The sequence below is a fragment of the Lates calcarifer genome, linkage group LG10 (assembly GCF_001640805.2).
Source record: "Lates calcarifer isolate ASB-BC8 linkage group LG10, TLL_Latcal_v3, whole genome shotgun sequence".
Taxonomy (NCBI): Eukaryota; Metazoa; Chordata; class Actinopteri; family Centropomidae; genus Lates; species Lates calcarifer.
The window spans coordinates 12,596,317-12,619,565 of NC_066842.1; the positions used below are offsets into that span (position 1 = coordinate 12,596,317).

The window sequence follows — 23,249 nt, forward strand, 5'->3', positions numbered from 1 at the left end:
CACTCAGCAAAATTTTCCTTACAAAGTCCACACCAGAATAAGGAGCTCTTGAAACAGAAAAAACTAAGCACAATGCAAGGCTCAATACCTCGGGGTCATGCACAGCACAAGGTGGGATTTAGGCTAACCCCTGCTTGGAATTGCCAAGTTTTGACCGAACAAGGTGATCCTGGCTGACTTCAATGTTCTTCATTACAAAAAATGACGCAACAAATAAAAAATGATGGGGATATTGAAAATGCACGGGGTAAATTGAGTTTGAAGGTTTGTTTTTTGACCTTGGGAATAGCAGTTTCAACACAATTCATTCTCAACACAAGGTTCACTCATTTGATGTTTTATGTTCCTGACAATTGAGCAACTCCTTTTGCAGAAGGAAGCCATAAGATGTGGCTGAAAGCTTGTGATGAGATGTTTCAGATCATAAATGTCTGTAAATGAATCTAAAATGGCCAATAACACATAAACAGGCAATATTTAAATACATTTATTTCTTATAAAAAAAGAAGCCATTGCTGTAAAATTTCAGTGAAGGCTCTTATTTAAATACTGCACAAACATGTTGGAAATTTGTCCTGTGTTCTCTGTTGGGTGCATCTTGGTGTAACTGATGAACTGGCGCCGTAGTTTCCGCAGCTCTGCCATGTTGACGCTCCTGGTGAGTTGGATGTTTAACTTCAGGTTAAGGACAAAGTATGCACCTATCATTTAAAGGTTGACCGTGCAGAATTTAATGTACTTTTAAGCCGGTTCCTCCTGGCACCTTCAAAAGAGAAAATCAAAGTGTTTGCTTCTGAGAAGGTGTGACACGCTGCGGCTGCCAATAAAAATCTACTAATCTATGTAATTTGGTTTCTCTCCACCATTCGTATCCCACAGTATGTCATTAGCAGCAAGACCTTTAACTGTGATTGGTTGCTGTGCCTTTCATTTAAGCCCTTTGATGGACATGCATTCATCAACCTTCCCCTTCTAACAAGTCATTTGATATAAAGTGTTTTGCTTCCCAGCGGTTATGGATGAAAATGAGTCATCAGAAATTAACAGAGGTAAATACGAATTTCAAACAGTCACTGGCTGCCACAGATCACCACTACCTGGATTTGTGACATCACACAGGGCTGCAAACATGATAAACAAATCAACCAAATCTGTTTAATGTGAAAAGAAAATTGACTTGTAAATAACAACGTGGACGTGTAAATCATGTCAAAAGGATATCTTTTCTGTAGCCCCTGGAACTGAAACGAGATCCCCAGGAACACTTGTTTTCTGTGCGTTAAAAATTGCCTGAAAATGTTCAATTATTAAACACATTACAAACAGAAGGGGATGTTCTTACTGGCAAATACAACTTCCTGGGTGCTTTGGACTGCAGGGAGTTCAAGATCAGCAAAGTGGGATATGCACACTGAGAGTATGTCTAATTATTCATTTCATTTCTGGGGAATTTGGGTTAAAATAGTGCAAGAATGAAAACATTACTCTCCATGTAGACTTCAATGTGAAAGAAAAGGCAGCAAAAAACACACTATTTCATTCCAGTACTAAGTAGACTCAACATCAAAGAAACAGAGCAGGTAAATCTTATTGGCTAACAGCAATTAGCAGACACAAGACATCACAGACACATCAACAGGCCGATAAATAATTACAGGAACAACAGTCTTTACAAAGCAGGTTACACATAGCAATTATGGATTAAGCTTGACGTCACCCATGTCTAGAGGGAGGACACACGGGCAAATTAGGAGCCAATACTTCTTATCAACTGTAGCATAAATCAAAAGAACTACCACTGAAACACATTGTCTGCTGATTATAGTGACAACAAGATCTTTAACAAGCTCTTGTCCTTGCGAGTAAACAATATTTGTAGCTCATGCTGACACATTCAGAGATTCTGATGTTGATCGGTGACGTTCGGATAATGTTACTGGTTTCTTCCCATTCCACCATTGTGCAGCTGGCTCTAATGGCAAAAATGTCAATGCTTTTACCAAACTCACATAGGAACAATTATGTTATTTACCTTCATTCACAACACAAATGTAGTATATTGATTGAACAATTACACAACACTAAAAATGAATGTGAAAAAGCATTTTAACATTCAGTGGCTGGGATTCAGCTGCAGGAGAGTAAATTTGGAACAATTACTCATTTCCTTTACATTAAAACTCAACATTCTCTTGATTCAACTAGAAATTACAGGATTTCTTTAATGGCTTTAACTAATTCTGTAATTTTATAGAAGATGGGTGGTGGACATTGGAGAGACTCCCATTTCTACAGCCTGCAAGGATTTAGGTCAATTGGACAAGTAAAGAGGGTTTTATGACTGACTGAAAGATAAGCTGGCTGTGTCAGGTTAAACACTGTGCATTGCCAATATAATACAATTATATTTTGGTTTAATTACCTTGAATGACAGACTTTGACTGGCATGAGATGAGTCTCTCTGGCTTTTCCGTATTATTACGTACAAGTCAAATATATCAGTTTTCAGACAAGTCAGAATTTCCCAGTCATAATTAAGACTGTTGGGGTGCACGCCATTTACAAGTTGGAAACTGGTGATGACAACTCACTAACACCTAAACTTTACATACCTGCATTACCTTTCAATGCACTGAAAAGTCTGAATGGAGTAAAATGAAAGTTGTTGTTTTTTTTTAGTCCAATGTGTGAGTCTCACTTTGGTGACCTTAAAGTTTGACGTAAAGCATTCCAAAGACAGACTGGCACCAGGAGAAAAAACCCTGAGTGAAATCAGCAAATAATCCAAAACAACTGATAAGAACATACCATTAACACGTCTTGTGTGATCTTGTCTAACTCGTACAAGAAGTTTGCAGACGACAGTGGTTGCTGCAGGGAAACATGACGACCTATTACAATCAGGCAGTCAAAAATGTAGCACGGCAGAGAATATGTTTACATGTGTTAAAAAATGTATTCTACATGTGTGTATGGCACTTACACTCTGAGTAGACTGGTTAGGTGGGGGTGCTTTTCTTTTGAAAAGTGCGTCAGAAATGGCTTCAAATGGAAGTGTGTCGTCTTTCAGGATGGTGAAGAGAGGACTGTCCCATCTGTTTCTGGAGTCTGGAGCTTCAAATCTCAGAACTAACGCATCAAAGCTACAAAACACAGGGCAAATTACAAAAGCAAATATGATGAACAATGGTCATTTATTTCTAATATCTAATCTCATTTCTTATCTCACTCACATGTCCTGTGTGTACTGCTCTGCAGCATCTCTGCTGGTGTTCCACGATGAGCTCTGTTCACCTGACGTCAAACAGTACACCTTCGTCGAAAGAAAGAATTTTGACATGAGTAGTTAGTGTAAATATTTTTTCAGATATGAAATTGTAACCTTTAATCAGACAGTAATTTATCTAGTTCACTTACCAGGCAGTGTGGTGTCTGTGCATGTTTGATGAGACAGAACAATTCATAGCGGTAGCCTGTAAGGTATTTCAAATATTAAAGGTAAAAGCACTGCGTTTAAATACATATTCCGCACACCATGCTGGTGATTGATAACACACCATACCTTTTATGTAATTTAATGAGTCCAAAATTACAATGTCATCCTTGTTGACTTTTCTAAACAACAAACAAACAAATGTTAAAAGAACAGTGACAACAGAACGTCAGTGATGGATCCAAATTCTGAAATCAATGAAACCCACCTCTCTACTTCAGCTTTCAGAGATGCCCTGACGTTTTTTTCCTTTTGGGAATCTGCAACATATCCAACAAGGTTAACTTACTGCAGAAGTCTGCCGAGTCCAAGGTTACTTTCAAGAAATCATTGAAAAGTCTTAAAACAACCTACGTAGTATAATCGACTGTTCAGTAAATGCATCAAACAGGGCTGTGCTATTGTTGGGTCATTAAACAACAACTCTCTTTAGTTATTCAGCCTGTTATACTATATAGGGACAATCTCTATAGGGAAGATTGTGGATACGGCTATGACAGCTTTATCTGGAACTGAAAAGAACTGCTGATGTTATTTTTAAAAGTCGACAATATCTTCAACAACTGTTTGAGGAATTACAGGCAAACAGCAGCTACAATCGAAGTAATGGAAGAGGCTGTTACTAATATGTAAAAGACAAGAAAACTATGTTTGTTGTTGTTTTGCAACAAGAATGTCGGCTATAATCCTGGTAAATGATGAGTCCAATAGGCGGATTCTTTTAGACCAATGATGCTGCACGCCAAACTCCATTTAAAATAACATTAATTTAATACTGCCCAATTCCCGGACAAACACACATTCTCAGTTGAACACGAATGGAGAAACCCTCACTAGTTGTCAGCATAAAATATATTCAGTCGACGCCACTAACTAAAAACACTACAGAAACAAGTCTATTTTAGCCAGCTTCCAATAGAAATTCAAGTCACAGAAATTCAACATACCCGTAACTGGTGAATGAAGTTAGACACGGTTAGCTTAACTTGCCTGCGTAAACACTGTTTTTCTCAACGCCCAATGCTCCGTCTCCCACAATATGAACCTTTCGCTCTGTGCTCTGTTCAAAATACACCTTCAGTTCTTCTGCCCGCCGTGTTTTACCACTACAGGGGTAACCACACATCACTATTAGAGGCATGGTTACTGTGTGTTACCAAATAAACTAGCCTAAGATGCGATGAAAAGCATGTTGCCACTGTCACCCGGATGTGATAATAAACTACCTTTAAGTCGACCAACAGGAGGCGCTACAAAGCTGGCAGTGTGGACTTGTTTTTATCACATCTCAGATAATATTTCAAGTATTATGTGAAAATACCCTGATAGAAATGAAACACACGCTTCCATTACGTTCTTTGCTATTTTAATAAAAATAATAAACAGAATATTTCAAAGCGAAAATCAGCAAAGATGGCTGACAACTGGTCTGGCTTTCAGTACTAGTTTATTAACAGATGTCACATAAATATTAAATTCAAATAAATGGATTCAAGAATGAAGCAGTGCAGACTGTGATTGCACTGAATTCATTTTAAATGTAACATATCACATAAAAAAATGGAGACATATCAGTTTATTTTTCATGGGAAGAATTTACATCTCCTCTTCATCAGTAGGATTTCATATTGTTACACTGATGGAGAAACCACCTGGTGGAAATGTTCCTCAAGCTGGATCCCCTCCTCCTCTAAATGAATGGAAAAATATAATCAGTTGTACAGTTGATGGCTTAATAATACTGATAGTAATGCTAATAATAATAATAAAAATAACAATGAACTAACATGTCCAGAGTCTGTTCATGTTGTGTTTGTTGGGCAGTTTTCAGCATCTGAATGAGCAACGCCTGCAGGTCCTCCACTCTGACTTCAGTGGGAACATTGACATCCTCAAAGGCAGACTCCATAAAGGAACTATCCACAACACTTTTCTTGCCCATGAAATGCCCTTTTTGAGCAAAACAGCACAATTTCAGTTTAAACTGTTAAAAGTACATTTTAAGACTAACAAAAAATATGAAATACTTTGCCAAAACAGTAATTTCTCTTACCTGTCGCCCACAGATTCCCCCTCGGATTCACCTTAATCTTTGAAACTTTATTTCTCAACTCAGTCAAATCAAGTGTCATTGAAGATGCCATGGCGATGTATAAGATAAGGATGAAAGAAGACAGGAGTCCTGCTCTGCAGATTTTTGTCAAAGTGCCTTCCATTCCCAAACCTTGTTCTGCGCAGTTTGGTGCCGGTTAATAAAAATTTCTGCTCCTCTGGACGGGCAGTTATACTGAGATAGGATGGGCTTTAATATTCTAATGTGATGAAGTCATCCATCCTGTGGTTGCTTTCTTATTGGATGCATGATGCACATTAGAGAGAGCCTTGTGCCGTTTCAACCTGCTATGACGACTATCATTACGTAACCTCAATGCAAAACCAATAATTATCACATTCAAATGCCATTAAATACTATCCTCCTTAACATCCAGTAGCTTAATACAGAAACCTGTCTGCAAATACAAGACAAGAGACAAAACAGGTATATAATTAAATGCACCGATTTATTTGTAAGTACTTTACGTAAACATAACAGCAAGGCACATGGGCCACTGCATGCTGAATAGATGTAATGGCTTAAGAAATGCTGTGAATCCAGGGTTCGTTGGCTACTGTATGTACACAGGTTACTTTCCTATACAAGTCCTCGCTGTACACAGTATCAAAAGTACAAATCTCTTTCAACAAGCATTACAAAAGAACAAGTCGTGAAACAAGTCATTCTTTTCAGCCTCTGCAGACCGACAGCTGCAGTGTGGTGATTTAAGGATTACAGAGAAATAAAGAGTTCATATAGCACTTACATAGAAAAGTTCACTTGCCAGTTAAGTCAATATGACCATATAGCCTTACTATCACTCCCAAAATAATTTATAAAATTTAATAATGTGGGATAATACACATTATATAAACTAATTTTTACATTGCACTGAGATTACCTGCAACTCTTCAAAGCCTTTCAACGTTTAACAATCACTGCCATTTACCATGGAGGTAGGAACTGTCATGTATTCGTTACAAAACAAGAGGTGCTGCTTTACAAATCAGGACCTGTGAGTGGGAAGGAACCACAGTCATAAGTGTTAATGTGAGAGATTTCTTTCCTCTAAAGTCATCATGGATTTAAGAAATTCCTCTGATCTGTTAACAGGTCCTGATTTCTAAAACATTATCCTCAGTATGCCGCCAAACTTCACTTTCACGCCTGCTCTGGATTATCCAAAGCAATGTACCCTGATTTGACATAACATTGACCGTTCACTTGCCTGAAAAAATACACTTCTGGCAATTTGAGGTATTTTCAATACTGCTGAACCACACATCCAATACCTCTCCATGTTTCTCCTGAATGCTCATTCAAATAAAGAAAAAAAAAAAAAAAAAAGGCAAAATTCTTAATTTATAAAATAAAATAAAAAAGGCCAGATCTGGGCACCCACAAATCAAACACGTTCGATAAACAAAAAGACAAAAGCATTTCAGAATGCTTAAATAGTCAAAAGTAACTCTTGTTCTTATGTATAGCCTAACTTTAGTAGGCTTTGCTTAGCAAGACAACTCCGCAGCTGTGAATGATCTTACAGGACACTCTTGTAAAATAACTGTTTACCATAAATGCAGAAGTACTGCTTTTAAATGAACACTGAAATATACTATGTTTTCTTATAAATGGTGACTAAAATTCTAGCGTCGTACTGCAAAATAACTGCAACACAGTCAACATAAAAACTGAAACCTGAATCCTATTCAGGTAATAGTGTGTAGCATTACATACTTCAGACACAATTTAAGCAATTTAGGTTTACCGTTGGTTACAAAGGCAAAAAAATCCACCCCGTCACTGTCACATCAATTGATACCAGACCTAAAAACACTAACAGACGTTCCTGAGTCTCCTGTCAGGGTGGATGGGAAAAAAAAAGAGGAGGAAAAGAAAGAAATAGGAAAAAAAAGCCTTAGCTGTAATATGAGTGCAGTTATGTCTGGAAGGCAAGATGGATATATTACCAACATGCAAAGTTAAATAAAAAATAATTGAAATATGGATATTACTTTGTCCTCTTCTTTATGAAAATACTGCTCTTTATTAAACGTTAAGGATCTGCTTGAATATACTGTATGGCCTCTGAATAACACAATTAAAGGCCCAAACGCTCTGCAGCACCTCCATGCATAATGGCAAGCACCTCTTTGTTACTTTCACATGAAAACTGAAGACACTACAGCAGCTTTAAAGAGGAGTTGAGGCTGCTCTCACTACCGAAGAGAGACTGTTTGTGTCTGCGAGTGAGCGCTCAGGTTTAAATTACAGTCCGCGGTCTTGTCACAGTGCAGACTTGCTGGCTCTTCTGCCTGTGAGGGCTCAGTTTTGTTTGGGTCTGGAGACAAATTATTTACCTCATCAGTCTCTGCTGATTTAACTGGCTGATTATCCTGCTCCTTCTCCCTAACCTCTGCCTCATCCTCCTCTTCTTCTTCTTCCTCTGTCTCCTCTCCCTCAGGATCTTTGACTTTGTGTACAATAAAAAGATGTCTGTTGAGAGACAGCACGGATGTGAAACACAGGCCACAGTGAAGGCACTGAGGAGTGTTTTCATCAGTTTTATGCTGAGGTATATGCTGCTGGAACTGTGTACTGTCGTCTGTGACAAAGCCGCATTTTGAACAGCGGAATTGCGTTTTCAGACGCTTCGCTGACGGAGCCTCCAGACTCCCCGCACGATCCCTACCCTCCTTCTGTGTGCCAACAGCAAGTCTTTCTGATTCAAGTCCCTGCAAGTCACAGAGGTCACACACTTTAAAATAATGACATATAACCTTTGTATTTGTGTGTGCAGTTATTTTTTGTAGCCCATATTTTAAAAAATAAATGAATGAATACCTTGCCCAAAGCCTTTTTTGACTCCTGGATGGCTGTTTTTGGCATGTGGCTGAGATCAGGATTTTTGATTCCATGCATTAGACTGATGTGGTTCTTCAACATCACACTCGTCGTGAATATCGTCTTTGAATCCGTGCAATACCTCAAGTGGAAAAAAGAGGGATGGAAATGGAGATGAATGATTTGATGGTTAATTTGTTACAACGCTCAGGACCATGACTACATTAATTAGTTCATTTTCAAGCATTAACAATCTTACCAGCAAGTGTAAATTTTCTTTTTTCCATCATGGTCATTGCGAATATGTCTTCTCAGACTGGTTGTAGAGTTGAAAGACTGCTCACAATGGCGACATGGATACTTCTTCATTGACTGTTAGAGTAAAAAAAAAAGTTACAAACTTATATTAAAAAAAGGATGTGATGATAAAGACAAACAGTAGTAAAGGTTTCTTCCAACTTACGTTGAACTTGTTAATAAGAGTTATGAGGTAATCATGAACACCTATTGTGTTCATTATCTACATACAAGCGAGCATTATTACTTGTAAGAAATTATTACTCTATTATTTAGGCAATTATAAAGTAATAATCTAATCTGGAAATTTCACAGGATTCACATTTAATTAAATGTGCCACATTTGGCTACAATAGACAATTTAAATTTGTGTTATTAGGTCATCTACAAGTTTGCAAGTTATCATGACACCAGCAACTTGTCTCATGACATGGCTGCATCCATTCATGAATTTTATTGTGGTTTCAGTCTCAGTTTCAGAATCGTTACACCCCTTATAAGACTGTGACTCAACAAATATGCATTAGAGTTTGTAGCAACCATTATATGTTTCAACGCAAACAGGTTCCATCATGGGAAATTCATAATGCCACCCTTACCTTCCCATGTTTGGTCTTCACATGAGAAACGTAGGCATCTCTTTCAGGGAACCACTGGAGACAGTCGCCACACGTCCAGCCGGTGGGCTTCACGCGAGGTCTGCTGTCCAGTTCGGCCTTTTTTCTGGGATCAGTGTGTTTGACAGGACTGTGACTCTTCTGTTGTTGGACGGAATGAGCATCCTGGTACCAAACGGTCTTGTCAGATTGTCTGCTGTTCTCAGTCTCTGCTGTCATGTTTCCTACGTGTACACCCTGCAAAACAGGAAATACATGGCAAAAATCACAAGAGGAAACAGTATATGAGACTGACACTTCAGTGTTGTTGGACTGGGTGAATTCATGATTAACCATGTTGATTTTGTGCAACGTTTTACAGATTAAATACTGCAACGAAGCAGTAGTTGAGCTTTGTTTGGCAAATTAAATAATGCACACAGGGGCTCAAGTTAAATGTAACTTTTTGCACAATTTTAAGGTCCTTTTTTATCAGAACAGTGGAAATTAGTAGCTACATCCTAACTGCTTTCATCATTCAAGTTTCAAGTATAAAACAGGTCAACCAAGTTCAGCTTACAAATACATGCAAATAGATTACTTGCAGGGAGTGCACAAACATACACAAGATTTCTAATTAAAAAATACAATCAACCTAACCTTGAAATGTTGCATTAACAGCTGCTTTTGTGGAAAGACTGAGTTGCATTCTGGACACTTGAATACACAGGTAACACGCTTGTTAGCGTTCTGATGGAAATGCTGAAACAATAACTGCTTCTTCTTGAAAATAGCCTCACATGAACACTTAAAGATTAACCTGCAAAACAGAGAGAAAACAGTTTAAATGAACTGTAAAAAAAAAAAAAAGAAAGAAAGAAAAAAAAGAGAAAAGAAAAATGTACAACTTTTAACAGCCAGGTCACAAGATGTCAACTCACTGAGGGGATATTTTGCTAGCACTGTGTTTATTTTTCAAATGAACTTCACAGCCGTCAGAGGTCTTGAAGGCAACCGGACAGATGGAGCACTTGTAAAAGACCTCACAATGTTTCTCTTCAATATGAGTTTTTTGTCCATGAAGGGTCTTGAAGACCATATCACAGTGAAGGCATCTGGGGAAAAAAAAAAAAGATATAATGCCACTTTTATGTAACACTGTATCATATGTGACTGAGACTTTCTAATAAAAGGCCTACATTTCATGCTTGGTCACTTACTTGTACCAAGCCTTGCGTGCATAGTGCAGACAGTTTTCCTTGACATGCTTCTGTATGTCTGCAGAACGACTCAGGGCACCACACTCGGGACAGCAGTATGGGGACTTGTGTGCATGAATGCGTTGGTGAGCTCTGAAGCTGCACTTGTTGGGTAGCAACATTGAGCACACCTTACACATCTGTGTTACAAAAGAAAAGAAGAGCAAAGCATCAGACACGGAAAATGCATAAATACTCGTCACAAAGTCTTTAATGTTTCAATGAAACTTCTACTCACCAGTCCTTCCACATCCTCTGACGACCTCTGGTAATGGCCTGCAAGTGCTTTGTAGTCAGGTAACTGTTTGTTACACTCCAGGCATCGGAGTCGGTGGCGAATTATGTTGTCTGGATATAAGGGCAGGACAGGTTGGCTTTTAGACAAGGGTGATGGCGAAGCGTAAGAGTCCGCAGGTTCAGCGCTGAGGGGTACAAACATCTGCTCCTCTGCTATGGGTTTCATGTAGAGTTGCGTGCACTGCATCACCATGCCATTACTCTTGTGCTCCCGGGCATGCGCCAGCAAGGCACACTTGTTGAAAAACACCATCGTCTTTGCGCAGTGCGTGCATCCTACCTCGATGTGAACGCTCCTCCTGCCGTAATGATATGCGAGACTCCTCTCCACCCCGAAGGAGTCGCCGCACTCAAGGCAGCAGTACCCGCGCGGTGGAAGGTTGATATTGCTCTCTGGAGGAGGGTTCAGGTTGGGCACATATGTAGGCACGGGGTTGGCATTGTTCAACAGCCTGTTCAAGGTTCCCGCTGCTGTGTTAGGAGTGGACGTGCGAGGGTAAGGGTTGGCTGTTTTGACCTGATGCACCAATGGGACAGTGCTGTACACCGTGGAGGAGAGTGTGTGTTGGCTTTGTTGATGGGAGGTGGATCGTGCAGCCACTGAGGCGGCGACACTGTGAGGGACCAGGTTCAAACTAGCTAAGTGCATTGCTTTGGGGAGGAAGTTTGTGCTAGCTGAGTGGCCTGTTGTAGCTGACACCCTCTTTGGTTTCTGCCCTTGATGTGCAACAGATCTTTTGACAGGACCAACCGTATTGTGAAATATTGTTGCAGACTGTGCTGTGCCTGACCTCCTGGAGTTCGCTTCTGATTTGTTGTGTAAAACTTTCGGTGAAGATGCACTACCTGGAGCGCCTTTATTCTGTATTCCAACAATGGTATCAACAGTCGCACTTTGAGACTGATGAGGAGACATGTTGCAGTAAGAGTCTTCACTGATCATACTCTGTGATGGAGAGGATTCATAGGTTGAATGAACTTCATCTGTTTCAGAGTCAGGCAGCACACTGGTGACTGTGCGCTTGATCTGCCCAGATGTGGTTTTGATGGTCTTAATTCTGACCCTGGGTATAGCAGGGGGTGACCCAGATGCCACTGCAGGGGATGCTTTGCCGCTACTATCGCTGCAGATGCTTACAGGGCTATCAGAGGGTTTCATTAACCGTTTCACAGCTTCAAGTGGACTTCTGGGACTTCGCGGGGATATGGGTACTTTGGGGCTAACTTTCATGCAGTCATTCTGAACAGCTGATGTCTCTCTGAGATTAGTCTGCTCACTGGGATCTTTTCTGGCATTCAGAGCCACCAAAGCCTCAAGGCAAGAGGATAATTTAGATGTCTGAGATTTGACATGTGGATAAGAGGGGGGAACATCCATTGTGGTTCCTGAATTGCAGTTGGTCTCAATTAGGTTGTGGTTACCGCTTGGCGGAGGAAGTGCACTGTGTGCTCTAGGTGTTGTATCCATTTGCTTACTGACACAGATGTCAGAGGGCTCCTCGCTTCTACTACTTTCAGCTCTGCTCCTTTGAGTGTTGTTGGGAATATCGGAGTCTGTTGGGCTGTCATTGAACATGAAGAGGTCCAATTTTTTAGGATTGCCTGGGACTGAAGGCTCCACTGAAACTGAAGCTTCTGGGAAACAGGGTCTCTCTTGTTTTGGATGCATTTCATCTCTGCTACACTGAGTGTCTTCAGACTCAGGACTGGAGATGGGACTGAAATGAGAAACCGACTGGGAAAATATTGGTGTCCCGTCAGGTTTGTGCTGAACAGGTGCCTTTCCGAGAAACTCTCTTGAACTCTCTCCATTCAAAGCAGAGACAAATGATTTGGAGAAGCTGGTGTTAGTTGTCTCGACAGAGTCAATAGAGGTCTGTTCTCCCCTGAATCCATTTTGCAATGCTGATCCTGAGTGAAGCCTATCACCAAAACCTTCCAATGACTCCTGGCGACTTGTGTTTTTTACAATAACACTTACAGCAGGAATATCTGACGCTGCTACAGCTGGACTACTCAATAAGCTGTCATCCAGACATATCCCTGTGTGTTTCAGCTGACTCTCTGTCTCCTCATGATTCCCCTGGATGGGCTCTTTGGCATCCAACCCTGTGGCATCTGGGATGTCAAAGGCAGCCAGAAGATCATCAAAATCTGGGGTTTTCATGTCACCCATGGCTGCGCATTCTCATAAACCTACAGAAACACATGCAAGGTTAGCTTTTAATGCACACACTGGGCACTGCAGACAGAGCTTAAGAAACCGCATCTGATTTACAATCTGGGGAATGACAGTTTAGCAGCTAGGTAACGTCCCCTATACTGACGTTAGCTTTAGCTAGTAAGCTAAACGTTGCAAATATCTGCTGGTTTTCGTCTATGCAGCAACTATGTTGTGACAAAACGTGTATTAACACACACATCACGTGTGACTTAACATTTAACACAGACTACTATGCTCACAGAGTTACCAAATATCAACTTCGCTGAACTACATTCAATTTGTTTTGATGTTAGCGTAGCGAACAGTAGAGTCGAGCGGCTACATTACGGAGCCAAGCCTGCGAGTTAGCAATCTAGCTTAGCAACATGTTAGCGCGAAAATAATCTACCCAAGATAGTAACCTAAACTCGTCACTTATATAGATGCACAAATTCGCTTACCATTTGATCAGATTGTGTTTAACAGCTCTAGTAAAATAGCTGTATAGCCTGTTAACTGTAGGTGCTTAGTGTTCACCAGCTAGGTTTGGCTGTTGCAGGGTTACATAGCTAGGCTACAAGCTACTAGCGCTAACTTCGTTTTCCTTTTCCTGTTGATGTGTGATTCCAACCCTCGGCGCTGTCTTACAGACGAGAGGCGGTGCCATTGTCCGCTCGAAAACCGCTGGAAACAGGAGGAGGAAGACAGGTGGCTCAGCTGCTGCAACACGCTTTACCGTAGGTAGTAATGTATCTGAGAAACACCCAAACGTAAGGGTAATGCATCATGTTAATACCGTGTTTACATCAAGATCAAACATAAAACATAGGCAGTCACTGCACAAGTCAAGGAGGTGATACTGCTCATGTAGTGAAAAATAATGAGTAAAATGGTGTGTGTGAATTAAGTTGATTAAGTTGCAGATGTTCTTCAGACACACTGTGTTGTTCTCAATATAAAGGTAAAGCCATCAGAAAAATCCAAAATCTACAGTCACAATTACGATTTAGATGTTTACCTTAATAGCAAAACAACCCATATATTTTTGTTGTGCTCAGTGTCCTCTAGTCCATTATGGCAGTCAGTGCTTCAACAGAGTGTTTTGTCAATTTGTAATCAGGATGTAAATAAAGGAACCCAGGCATCAGGTCCACTGTTTGTTTTGGTTAGCAGCCTGAAGATGTTGTAAATGACAGGGCATTACAGAGAAAGATAAGGTATTGTTTTACTGTTTGCTTTTAATATACGTTTCTAGGACTTCCTGGCATGTAGTATTGATACTGCATGGATTTTCCTGGTGACACAAAGTTAAGTGAAATTGAATGTAGATAGATAAACACTGAAACTGGTACACTGTTTGCCAGGTCCATGGTGTAAAAGGCCCCAACTCACAGTGTAATCTGGAACTGGAGCTAAACTTTCCCGAATTTCCCAGTGATATTTATTTACACTTTGTGGGCCATTTAAGGGCAAATGTCCTGCCATACACAACACTACACACTTTCAGGTGGTCTGGAAGATTCATGACCTTAGGTGCCTCTGTGTTGTTACAAAGCATATGTAACGGTGAGGGAACTAGATTTTGATATCCTGTAAGACAGACCTCAGGGAGTTAAGGCTCACTGTGATCCCTTCCCGCTAGTCAGGCAGTACAGAAGTGACACCAATTCCTGTTAAATTTATAGACACAGAGGCCTGAAGCACTTCGGTATCAGATTAAGAAGAAAAAGCTTCAGGAAGTATAAGCTTAACGGAAGTAAAGATGTAACAGGATCTAACAGTTATGTGGTGACCGTATGTAGCTTACATGCATCCAGTGATCACAGCAGGGTAATGTTATTTGATAGTTAAAACAAGCTACATTTGAGGAAACTTACTTACTTTATTTTAAATGTGAGTTTTCACTTGTTAACCTGTAAATAAAGAATCATCCATATTTATGTTAGATTAAAGGGAACAATGGACACACTTAATGCTAGGATATTGCCTAAATTCTGTTTAATATTGCATGAATTAGGGTTTTTCTTTTTTTGCATTGTAGTCTATGCAATACAGTCATCCCTCAGCACCTCTATTTCTCATGCAATGACTGCCACATCTTAACTGTCAAATGAGTCAGTTGGCAAATGAGTTAATGGTGTACATTAACAGTTATAGTTTTGACCTAATGAACCAAGGTGTTCAGCATGATGCTTCAAAATCTGTTATTCGCTCAATAACCTCCGCTAATGAATTTCAGGGTTTGCAAGGCTTTCTGACAGCTTAGTGAACACAAATATCCTGTGGTTTTAAACAAGAATCAGTGTTTATCACCTTCATCCAGACAGACTGAGCCCACAGTGAGTGTTATGAACCATGGAATAACTGTATTTTTTGAAGGAATCAGACTTTCTATTTGTGTGTGTGTGTGTGTGTGTGTGTGTGTGTGCGTGACAAGGTCAAATCTGAACTGCAGCCAGTAGAACAAATAGCCTCTATCATATCCAATCTTGAGTTACCACCCTGGAAGTAATTGCACTGCTATATATTTAATAGACCAGATAACAGCTATAACTGATGTCTGATTGTGCAGCGAGAACTTGATGTACTTTATTATTCATAACATATCATATCATAAAGAGATGAGATTTTACCATGGAAATACAAGTCAATTTTACATCACTGACTTTGAGCCACAAAAAGTACTCTGTGTGTATCAGAGCCTCTCAGGATGTAATCTGTGACAGTCAGGGTCACGTACAGTAGTTATCTTTTCCAGATGAACATGTCCTACATTCTCTGAAATTACAGGATAACCAGTTATATAAATTCTAACAATATAAAATCATTGTATTCATTTCAATCCATTTTATATATATATATATATATATATATATATATAGTATAAAATATACTAGAATATAACTTTATGTCAGCTTCTTGAATGTTCATCTAAGGTGAAAATATCTGTGCACCCTATCATTATCTAAAGAGAGTGCTTGATATTATTTTTGTGCACATACACAATGTAAATTGTTTTGTGAAACTGGTTCAGTAAAATTAGAAAAGAAATTCAGAATCTCAGTGATTCACATCCCTGTGACAAATTTATTTTTAGGAAGTCTTCCTCAGAAATAGGAGACCTTTGGTGACTTATACAAAGGATGTTTGGATCTCCTACAGATAAACTCATTCATGATTAAGCCGCTCCATCATATATTCCCTTGGTATTATCACGTATCAACTTTTCAGGCTCAGAGACTGCTCCACCAAGCGATGTGGCAAATGACAAACTTGGTCAACATCATGTCCAACCCAGTGTTGCCTCATAAGACCCATTAAATCATTTCTCTTGCATTATCACGCCGTCATCTACTTCCTGATAGATCAGAGCGGCATGCAACGTGTCTGTTAATTAATGATAAGATGTTTCATAGAGGGCAGAGTATACTTCCCGCAGTGTAGTTTACAGCACAGCATTTGACAGCCGGGTTTAGGAGGACTCACAATGAGTAAGCCATTAGCTCTGCCTTTCCTTGAATTAAGCTGTTTGTTTTGCAGTTGTGTGAACTGGCATTTTTGTGCACCATTCTTCACAAAGATAAACCTTCCCCTCCGGGGGGCTCTGTGGACTTATTTTAAGGTTCTTTTTATCTCACAGAGTACATAGAGACACAGCTTGTTACTTGTTTGGCACCACTGGTTGCTCGAGCTGAAGCTGCTTTCCTGAAAGAAGTGAACAATTGTTGTGTTTTTCAGCCGAAATCAACGGGGTCCAGCTGAAAAAAGTAACCCATGCCAACGGAAACGGTGTGGACAACCAGGCTTTTGAGATAGAGGTATGTAACACCTTTTATTTTAAAAGAAAATCGCTACAACATGATCATATTTTTAAAAATAAAATGCCTCTATTTTCTTAGGAGGACAACATTGCTGATACTAACAGCTTCAAAGAGCAGACAAAAAAGACTAAAAAGGGATTGGGATCATACCTAAGGTGTGTCAGTTCAAGTATAAGTGATTGCATTTTGTAAAGCAAAAGCTGTAGTTGTTTTATTGCAGGTGCAGTACTCCTGGGTATTACAGCAGGTGTACGGCATTATGCATCTGCAGTGCTGATCTTGTTTACATAGTAGTGTATGTGCCTAATTAACATCCATACAACACAAAATCTGTGCAACTGTGTCCAGTGCTACTGTTACCTTTGTGAGATTTCTTTCCTTGCGTGTTGAGACTTGATTGTATTTAATACAAAAAAGAACAATCTTGGGGGAAATATCCATTACTTGAAAATCAAAATGTTGCATTATAAGAAATTATAAGCGATTCAAATTCACACAAGAAAGGGATATTTTTGGAACAAAAGTATATTTTGTTCACAGTTGGACCCTAACTTCAAATTTTCTTCTGCACTTTAGCAAAGTTTCCAAGCCGATTAATGCCACAGAGGATTACATCAAGGCTCACTCAAATACCTTCAAATACATTGTGCTTGGAATACTTGGAGCAGGTAATGTTAAAATCTGATCATTCATTCAGAGGTGGTGTCCTGTTCACATTGAGGTTTTGTGGTATTTATTTAGATGACAAGATAGTGAATACAGACAGTTACAGATTTTTGATGGATCACTTTTTTTTTCTGTAGGGTATGTGGCGTACTTCATCGCAGCCTGTGTGTTGGACTTCCAGAGGGCCATCGCTCTCGTGGTCCTTACCAGTTTGGCCGTTGCCGCTAAATCATACGAGCTTTTGAAGGAGTACAAAGGAAAGAGCATCAGTCGGTGTTTCAGGCCCGCGGCCAGGTGCTTCAAGTCGAACCTGAGATGGCTAAAATGGTGAGTGGATGTCATGTTTTCAGTTGTGTTGTCCTCAGTGTGATAAAGTACTTCTCACAGTGGAATCTGTTTGTGAGCGAAGGTGTGTTCACTCTCTCTCATTTTGTTTTACAGGGTTTTCATCTTAGCAGTCGTGGCCCTGCTTGTTGTGTGGCTCGCCATTGACACGAGCAAGCGCCCTGAGCAGCTCATATCATTTGGAGGTGTTTGCATGTTCATCGTGCTTGTGTTCCTCTTCTCAGCGCACAGGACAGCGGTGAGTTTTACACCATGGCTCCACTCAAGGGTGACTAATTACTGTTGTGACAACTGTTTCGAAACATGCATGGGCGTTATCTCCCAAGTTATCTCTGCTCTGTGTTGCTGAGACTTTGGATATCACTTGACCTTTCACCTCCATCATCTTAAGGTTTAGCAGAAGCGCTTCCTTGCAATAACACATGGCTTAGTGGAGACTCCCTCATACACTGATTGTCAGACTAATTTGGTTTCTAAAAATTTTTTTTTCAGGTATCATGGAGGCCTGTGTTTTGGGGCCTTGGGCTGCAGTTCTGTATTGGCCTTTTTGTTATAAGAACAGAGCCTGGACTCATTGCTTTCGAATGGCTTGGAAAACAAGTACAGGTACTACACTTGAATCTTTTCTTTTTGTAAAGTAAATAATTAACAGAAATAATCATTACCAAATATAGCATTAATGGATTTGTGCATTCTAAAAATAAATTCCATCCTTCCATTTATATTGATTTATACGCAGTCATTTATATCTCACTAGAAGTGAGTCAGACGTGTATATAACACACAAAAATAATAAATAGCAATAGTAGTATCATTGTGAAATGTGTTTTCCAGCATATTTCTCCAGTTACATCCTACATGATCCCGAAACTCTTGGTTTGCATAACAGGCTTTACTTGTATGACACCCAGCATTCCTTATCTACTAGCTCACAATATTCTTTAACTGATCATACGTGCTTATCTCTGGAGCTACTTTATTAGGCTGTTCACCCTTATTCATAGGTCATTCAGGGGTTGAATCAGCAGAATGTGCACACTAGCAGGTGGCCTGTTAATCACTTTTTAATGTGTGGTTCAGCCCACTGTCTCCATGGAATTGTACAATAACTGTATCATAAATCAAAAGTTAAAAATAATATGACCCATGTTTCCTCTTTGTCTCAGATATTCCTCGACTATACCAAAGAGGGCTCGTCATTTGTTTTTGGGCCTCTGATCGCAGACATTTTCGCCTTTCAGGTAAGAGGGTGAGTGATTGACAGTTTATTCTCCTCTTCACCAAGATTACACCTTAATCAAATTGAATGTGTTTCCGCAGGCTTTGCCCATCGTCGTGTTCTTCAGCAGTGTGATGTCAGTCCTTTACTTTCTGGGGATAATGCAGTGGCTCATATTGAAGGTGAAGCAGGGTTAAAACATGCACCGCGGTATATCGCACATGTTCCTGTAGGTCTGGGTGTATATTGCTTATGCCTGCAGTGACATACGGTGACTGAGAGCCATGTGTTTTTGTCCACGCAGATCTCATGGGCAATGCAGATAACGATGGGAACCTCTCCCACCGAGACCTTGAGTGTGGCAGGCAATATATTTGTTGGGCAGGTACTCTGAGAAAAACTTGATGTCTCTGCAACACTATCTTTGACACCTGTCTGACTGTATTTTGCTTTGGAATTTCAACAATTTGAGTCTCTAAACGTTAGTTTAATGATTACATAATCAATCATTAATAAGTGGCGAAACAAAAATCTTACTCTGTTTGTTTACTTTTACATCATGTTTTTTCTGCTGCATTAGACTGAAGCACCGCTGCTGATCCGCCCCTATTTGAAGGACATGACCAAATCTGAGATCCATGCTGTTATGACTGGCGGATTTGCCACAATTGCAGGCAGTGTCATGGGGGCATTCATCTCATTTGGGGTGAGATTAAATTGTTTCGATACCAGCATGTAATACATACATACATACATATAATAATAATGATAAAACGGAGGAAAAGGAAAAGATTCTAGAAAAAAGCAGCTTTAATGGGTTTTTTGTTTGTTTGTTTTTTTTCTTTTTTCTTTTTAAGTCATAAGCAAGGTGCATATTGTTAAATCTATATGATATTAGAGGGTCCCCTGGTGTGCATGCGGAGCAGTCTCCCTTTATTATAATGTCATCATAGAGGGAAATGCATAAACTAAATGCAGCATCACTGCCGGCTTTTGCCCTGGAACAAGAAACAGTTAATGTGAGGGTGACAGCACAGCTCAAGGATTTGTTAAGAGCATAAACTGTGAGACCAACAATGTAGTCTGGACTCAATTTTACACTGGTAAAGATCCTGGCTGCAGTACTTTGAACCTGTTGTAAATGAAGGAAGGCTGGTGGACAGTGCAATAATACAGTAGTCAAGACAAATGAAGACAAAACCATGGATGTGTTTTTCATAGTCAGTTGGTGAAGCTCCTGAGGTGGTTAAAAGTCACTTTCAAGTGCTTCGAAATTTCAGCTGCAATCAAAGATTACTTCAGGAGACATAATGTTCGGACAATGTGCACTGAAATGTGAAATCGTGTTTACTCCTTTGGCTAAAATCTCTCTTTTGTCTGTGCTTGACTGAGGAACTTATTGGCAGCATGTACACTCAGAAGAAGACCCAGAACTGAATCTTGCAGAACACCAAAGGAAATATTTGTTCTCTCTGAACAGAACTCTCCACTGAAAACAAAGTTTCAACCTTAAGACTGAAACCAGTCTAGAGAACTGTGCCAGAGATCCCAACCCACGCATTCCTTCAGCTGGAGCCAGTCAATTCTGATAGCTGAAGTGAAATCAATATTTTGCTCAAAAGCAATTTATGCTATTGGCATAAAGAGTGCCTTTCCTCAGAACAGCCTGTACCAAAACAGTTCTGAAGGTCAGAGGAAGGAGGGCAGTCTTTAGGGAGAGGTTAATAATGTGCAGGAGCTCTGCTGACAAGAAGCCAAAGAACATCTTTAGAAAGCTGCTAGGACTGTGGTCGAGGGCACAATTAGTAGACTGAGGAAAAAACAACTGTTTTGAGCAAATCAACATCAACTACATTAAGATGGGAAAAGATTCTAGTTGAGGGAGGGATATGCTTTGACTCTAACAGGGTCAATGTTATTTTACATTTAGATCATGAGGATTACTACAGATGCTTTAACTTTGGGCAAAAACTATTAGGTGTCAATAATTCATTGCATTGTATAGGAAATAACAGAAGACATACTAGCTGTAGTGTTTCCAAGCTAAAAAAAAACAAAAACACAGTAAATTATTGTAATTTGGACTTCCTGATTTCCTGAATCTTATCATGTGCATATTAAATACTGATATCTGTTGCTAGCCACTGGAGTAACTCCACCACAGCAGCCTGAATTAAATGACTTTTCATTGTGTTTTGCAGATCGATGCATCTTCGTTGATATCAGCCTCTGTGATGGCTGCTCCTTGTGCCTTGGCCATCTCCAAGCTTGTCTTATCCAGAGACAGAGGAGAGTCTCTTCAAGTCAGACAAGAACATCAAAGTGGCTTGTGGGTGCGTATATTTGTCCCTTCATTTCTTTTCAATCCTTTCATGATTTTCCTTTTTCTGCTTTTGTGAGTTAAATAACTTAAAAAAAAAATCTCCCTAGAGATGAACAGAACATTCTGGAGGCTGCTAGCAGCGGAGCATCTGCTTCAATAGGTCTCGTTGCTAACATCGCAGCAAACTTGATAGCCTTTCTCGCCATCCTCGGGTTCATAAATAAAGCTTTGAGTTGGCTCGGAAGTATGGTGGGATATCCCTCAATCACATTTCAGGTATGCTTTAGCACAAGAAAACTTGGTGATAACCTGCATTTAACAAGTAAGTCTATCAATATCCATATAACCCTCTGTGTTTCTGTGTTCATAGTTAGTTTGCTCATACGTGTTTATGCCTGTGGCCTTCATGATGGGCATACCATATGATGAGAGCTTCGTTGTGGCCGAGCTAATTGGCACTAAGCTCTTCCTCAATGAGTTTGTGGCTTATGAGAAATTATCTGCACTGAAGGAAAAGAGACTCAATGGACTTGATGAAATTATTGGAGGTGAAAGACAGTGGATATCTGTGAGTAAATTTCCTCAGTTGGGAGTTTGAGTTTTGACAGTGTGGCTGTGCTACATATATAAATTCACTGCATGGTAAATGTTAAGGTAAGTGATTTTGTTTTGTTTTTTCTTGTTACAGATCCGATCAGAAATAATCACCACCTATGCTCTTTGTGGGTTTGCCAACTTCAGCTCATTGGGTATTGTGATCGGTGGCCTGTGTGAGTATTTAATCATCCCCATCACATTTCTGTCCTGCCCCAGGATACTGTGTTAGGAATGCTTTTTGACACACATTATTTTCTTCTCCCAAAGCCTCCATATGCCCGTCAAGAAGAGGCGACATCTCGTCTCTAGTGCTGAGAGCCATGATCACTGGGACTTGTGTATCTCTTGTCAACGCTTGCATTGCAGGTAAGAGATTTAGAATTTTTACATCTCAAGTATTCGTTTCTGGTGCATCTGAGGAGCGTCTTGTGGTGCAGTTTAACTGAGTGGCTCTAACTTTTGCTTCTTCAGGGCTCCTTTTTGTTCCTCAGCCGGACTGTGTGGGGCTGTTCAAAGAGTCTGTTTTCAATGCCACAGATGGAAACATTCAAACTTGCTGTCAGGACCTCTTTCAAAGGTATGTATTCACACTTTCAATACAAAAATATTAACTGGAGAAAAAGGAGTGACCAGTGGGATTGGTCGATTTTTAAATGCGTACCCAGGCAGTTAAATACCTCTCTGTGATATGGGGGACTATTTGTGCTGACATCTAAAGTAAATTCTTTTGCAGCACTGTAAACAATGGGACCATCTGGTTTGAAGACCCATGGAGCAACGTAGCAAATGTCAGTGTGTTTTTCTCTAAATGTTGTCAGTGTTGTGGCCTCTCTGATGTGCCAGTTTGTATGTAGCGTGGAAAAATACATATCAGTGTCTGTTTTTGTACTGTTGTTCATCTCTCCATGTTCATATATCTGTGTCACAGTTTATGTAAAAATTTAAAGCTTCTATGCACATCTTTTCAAGCTGAATGTATCTTACATGTATTATACTGTAAATTAATTCAGACACATGCTTTTATTTAAAGCCCAGCATTAAAAAGGACAGACCCTTAACAAACATACCTCAGGAAATGTTCAAGCATCAACAGTTTGATGAATGTAAATATTTCTAATAAAGCTGGGTGACTCAATTATTTATAATGTTATTGATAATTATACATAGAGGCATTCTTTTTGAAAAATAAAAAGC

At 39.8% G+C, this 23,249-nt stretch overlaps 3 protein-coding genes across 4 annotated transcripts; 1 reads left to right on the plus strand and 2 right to left on the minus strand.

The window, feature by feature from the left end:
- Positions 1–472: 472 nt before the first annotated feature.
- Positions 473–4,722, minus strand: kti12 (KTI12 chromatin associated homolog). 2 transcript variants are annotated; one of them, XM_051073371.1, is made up of 9 exons: positions 4,484–4,722; positions 3,702–3,753; positions 3,563–3,615; positions 3,418–3,473; positions 3,234–3,313; positions 2,984–3,143; positions 2,809–2,871; positions 1,220–1,290; positions 473–667 (listed from the first exon to the last, which is right to left on the minus strand). In XM_051073371.1, exons 1-9 carry the CDS (start codon positions 4,632–4,634, stop codon positions 526–528), a joined length of 828 nt encoding a protein of 275 aa, XP_050929328.1. In that variant the 5' UTR covers positions 4,635–4,722; the 3' UTR covers positions 473–525. The 2 variants fall into 2 exon arrangements, with proteins under 2 accessions (XP_050929328.1, XP_018519812.1); XM_018664296.2 differs by lacking the exons at positions 473–667; positions 1,220–1,290 and adding an exon at positions 1,566–1,972.
- Positions 4,723–6,035: 1,313 nt separating this feature from the next.
- Positions 6,036–13,721, minus strand: znf592 (zinc finger protein 592). The gene is made up of 9 exons (XM_018664294.2): positions 13,546–13,721; positions 10,823–13,077; positions 10,546–10,724; positions 10,267–10,440; positions 9,986–10,145; positions 9,329–9,583; positions 8,692–8,804; positions 8,433–8,574; positions 6,036–8,323 (listed from the first exon to the last, which is right to left on the minus strand). Exons 2-9 carry the CDS (start codon positions 13,055–13,057, stop codon positions 7,808–7,810), a joined length of 3,774 nt encoding a protein of 1,257 aa, XP_018519810.1. The 5' UTR covers positions 13,058–13,077; positions 13,546–13,721; the 3' UTR covers positions 6,036–7,807.
- Positions 13,722–16,411: 2,690 nt separating this feature from the next.
- Positions 16,412–23,190, plus strand: slc28a1 (solute carrier family 28 member 1). The gene is given in 19 exon segments (XM_018664278.2): positions 16,412–16,575; positions 16,823–16,902; positions 16,984–17,060; positions 17,482–17,573; positions 17,709–17,898; positions 18,013–18,154; positions 18,409–18,522; positions 19,083–19,157; positions 19,237–19,317; positions 19,440–19,520; positions 19,716–19,841; positions 21,337–21,402; positions 21,404–21,468; positions 21,566–21,734; positions 21,829–22,026; positions 22,147–22,228; positions 22,323–22,421; positions 22,527–22,632; positions 22,789–23,190. Coding segments are annotated over 19 exon segments (1,968 nt in total). The 5' UTR covers positions 16,412–16,571; the 3' UTR covers positions 22,910–23,190.
- The last annotated feature ends 59 nt before the right edge of the window (positions 23,191–23,249 follow it).

What these genes read in the sequence shown, in the direction of transcription:
- kti12 (XM_051073371.1), bottom strand. Translation starts at nt 4,634, where the DNA reads ATGCCTCTAATAGTGATGTGTGGTTACCCCTGTAGTGGTAAAACACGG. An exon ending in CTCATTAAATTACATAAAAG is followed by an intron (nt 3,474 to 3,562) that starts GTATGGTGTGTT and finishes AATACCTTACAG; the next exon opens with GCTACCGCTATGAATTGTTC. An exon ending in TCACACAAGACGTGTTAATG is followed by an intron (nt 1,291 to 2,808) that starts GTATGTTCTTAT and finishes GAACATTTTCAG; the next exon opens with GCAATTTTTAACGCACAGAA.
- znf592 (XM_018664294.2), bottom strand. Translation starts at nt 13,057, where the DNA reads ATGGGTGACATGAAAACCCCAGATTTTGATGATCTTCTGGCTGCCTTT. An exon ending in CAGAGGATGTGGAAGGACTG is followed by an intron (nt 10,725 to 10,822) that starts GTGAGTAGAAGT and finishes TTTGTAACACAG; the next exon opens with ATGTGTAAGGTGTGCTCAAT. An exon ending in TGTTAATGCAACATTTCAAG is followed by an intron (nt 9,584 to 9,985) that starts GTTAGGTTGATT and finishes CCTGTTTTGCAG; the next exon opens with GGTGTACACGTAGGAAACAT.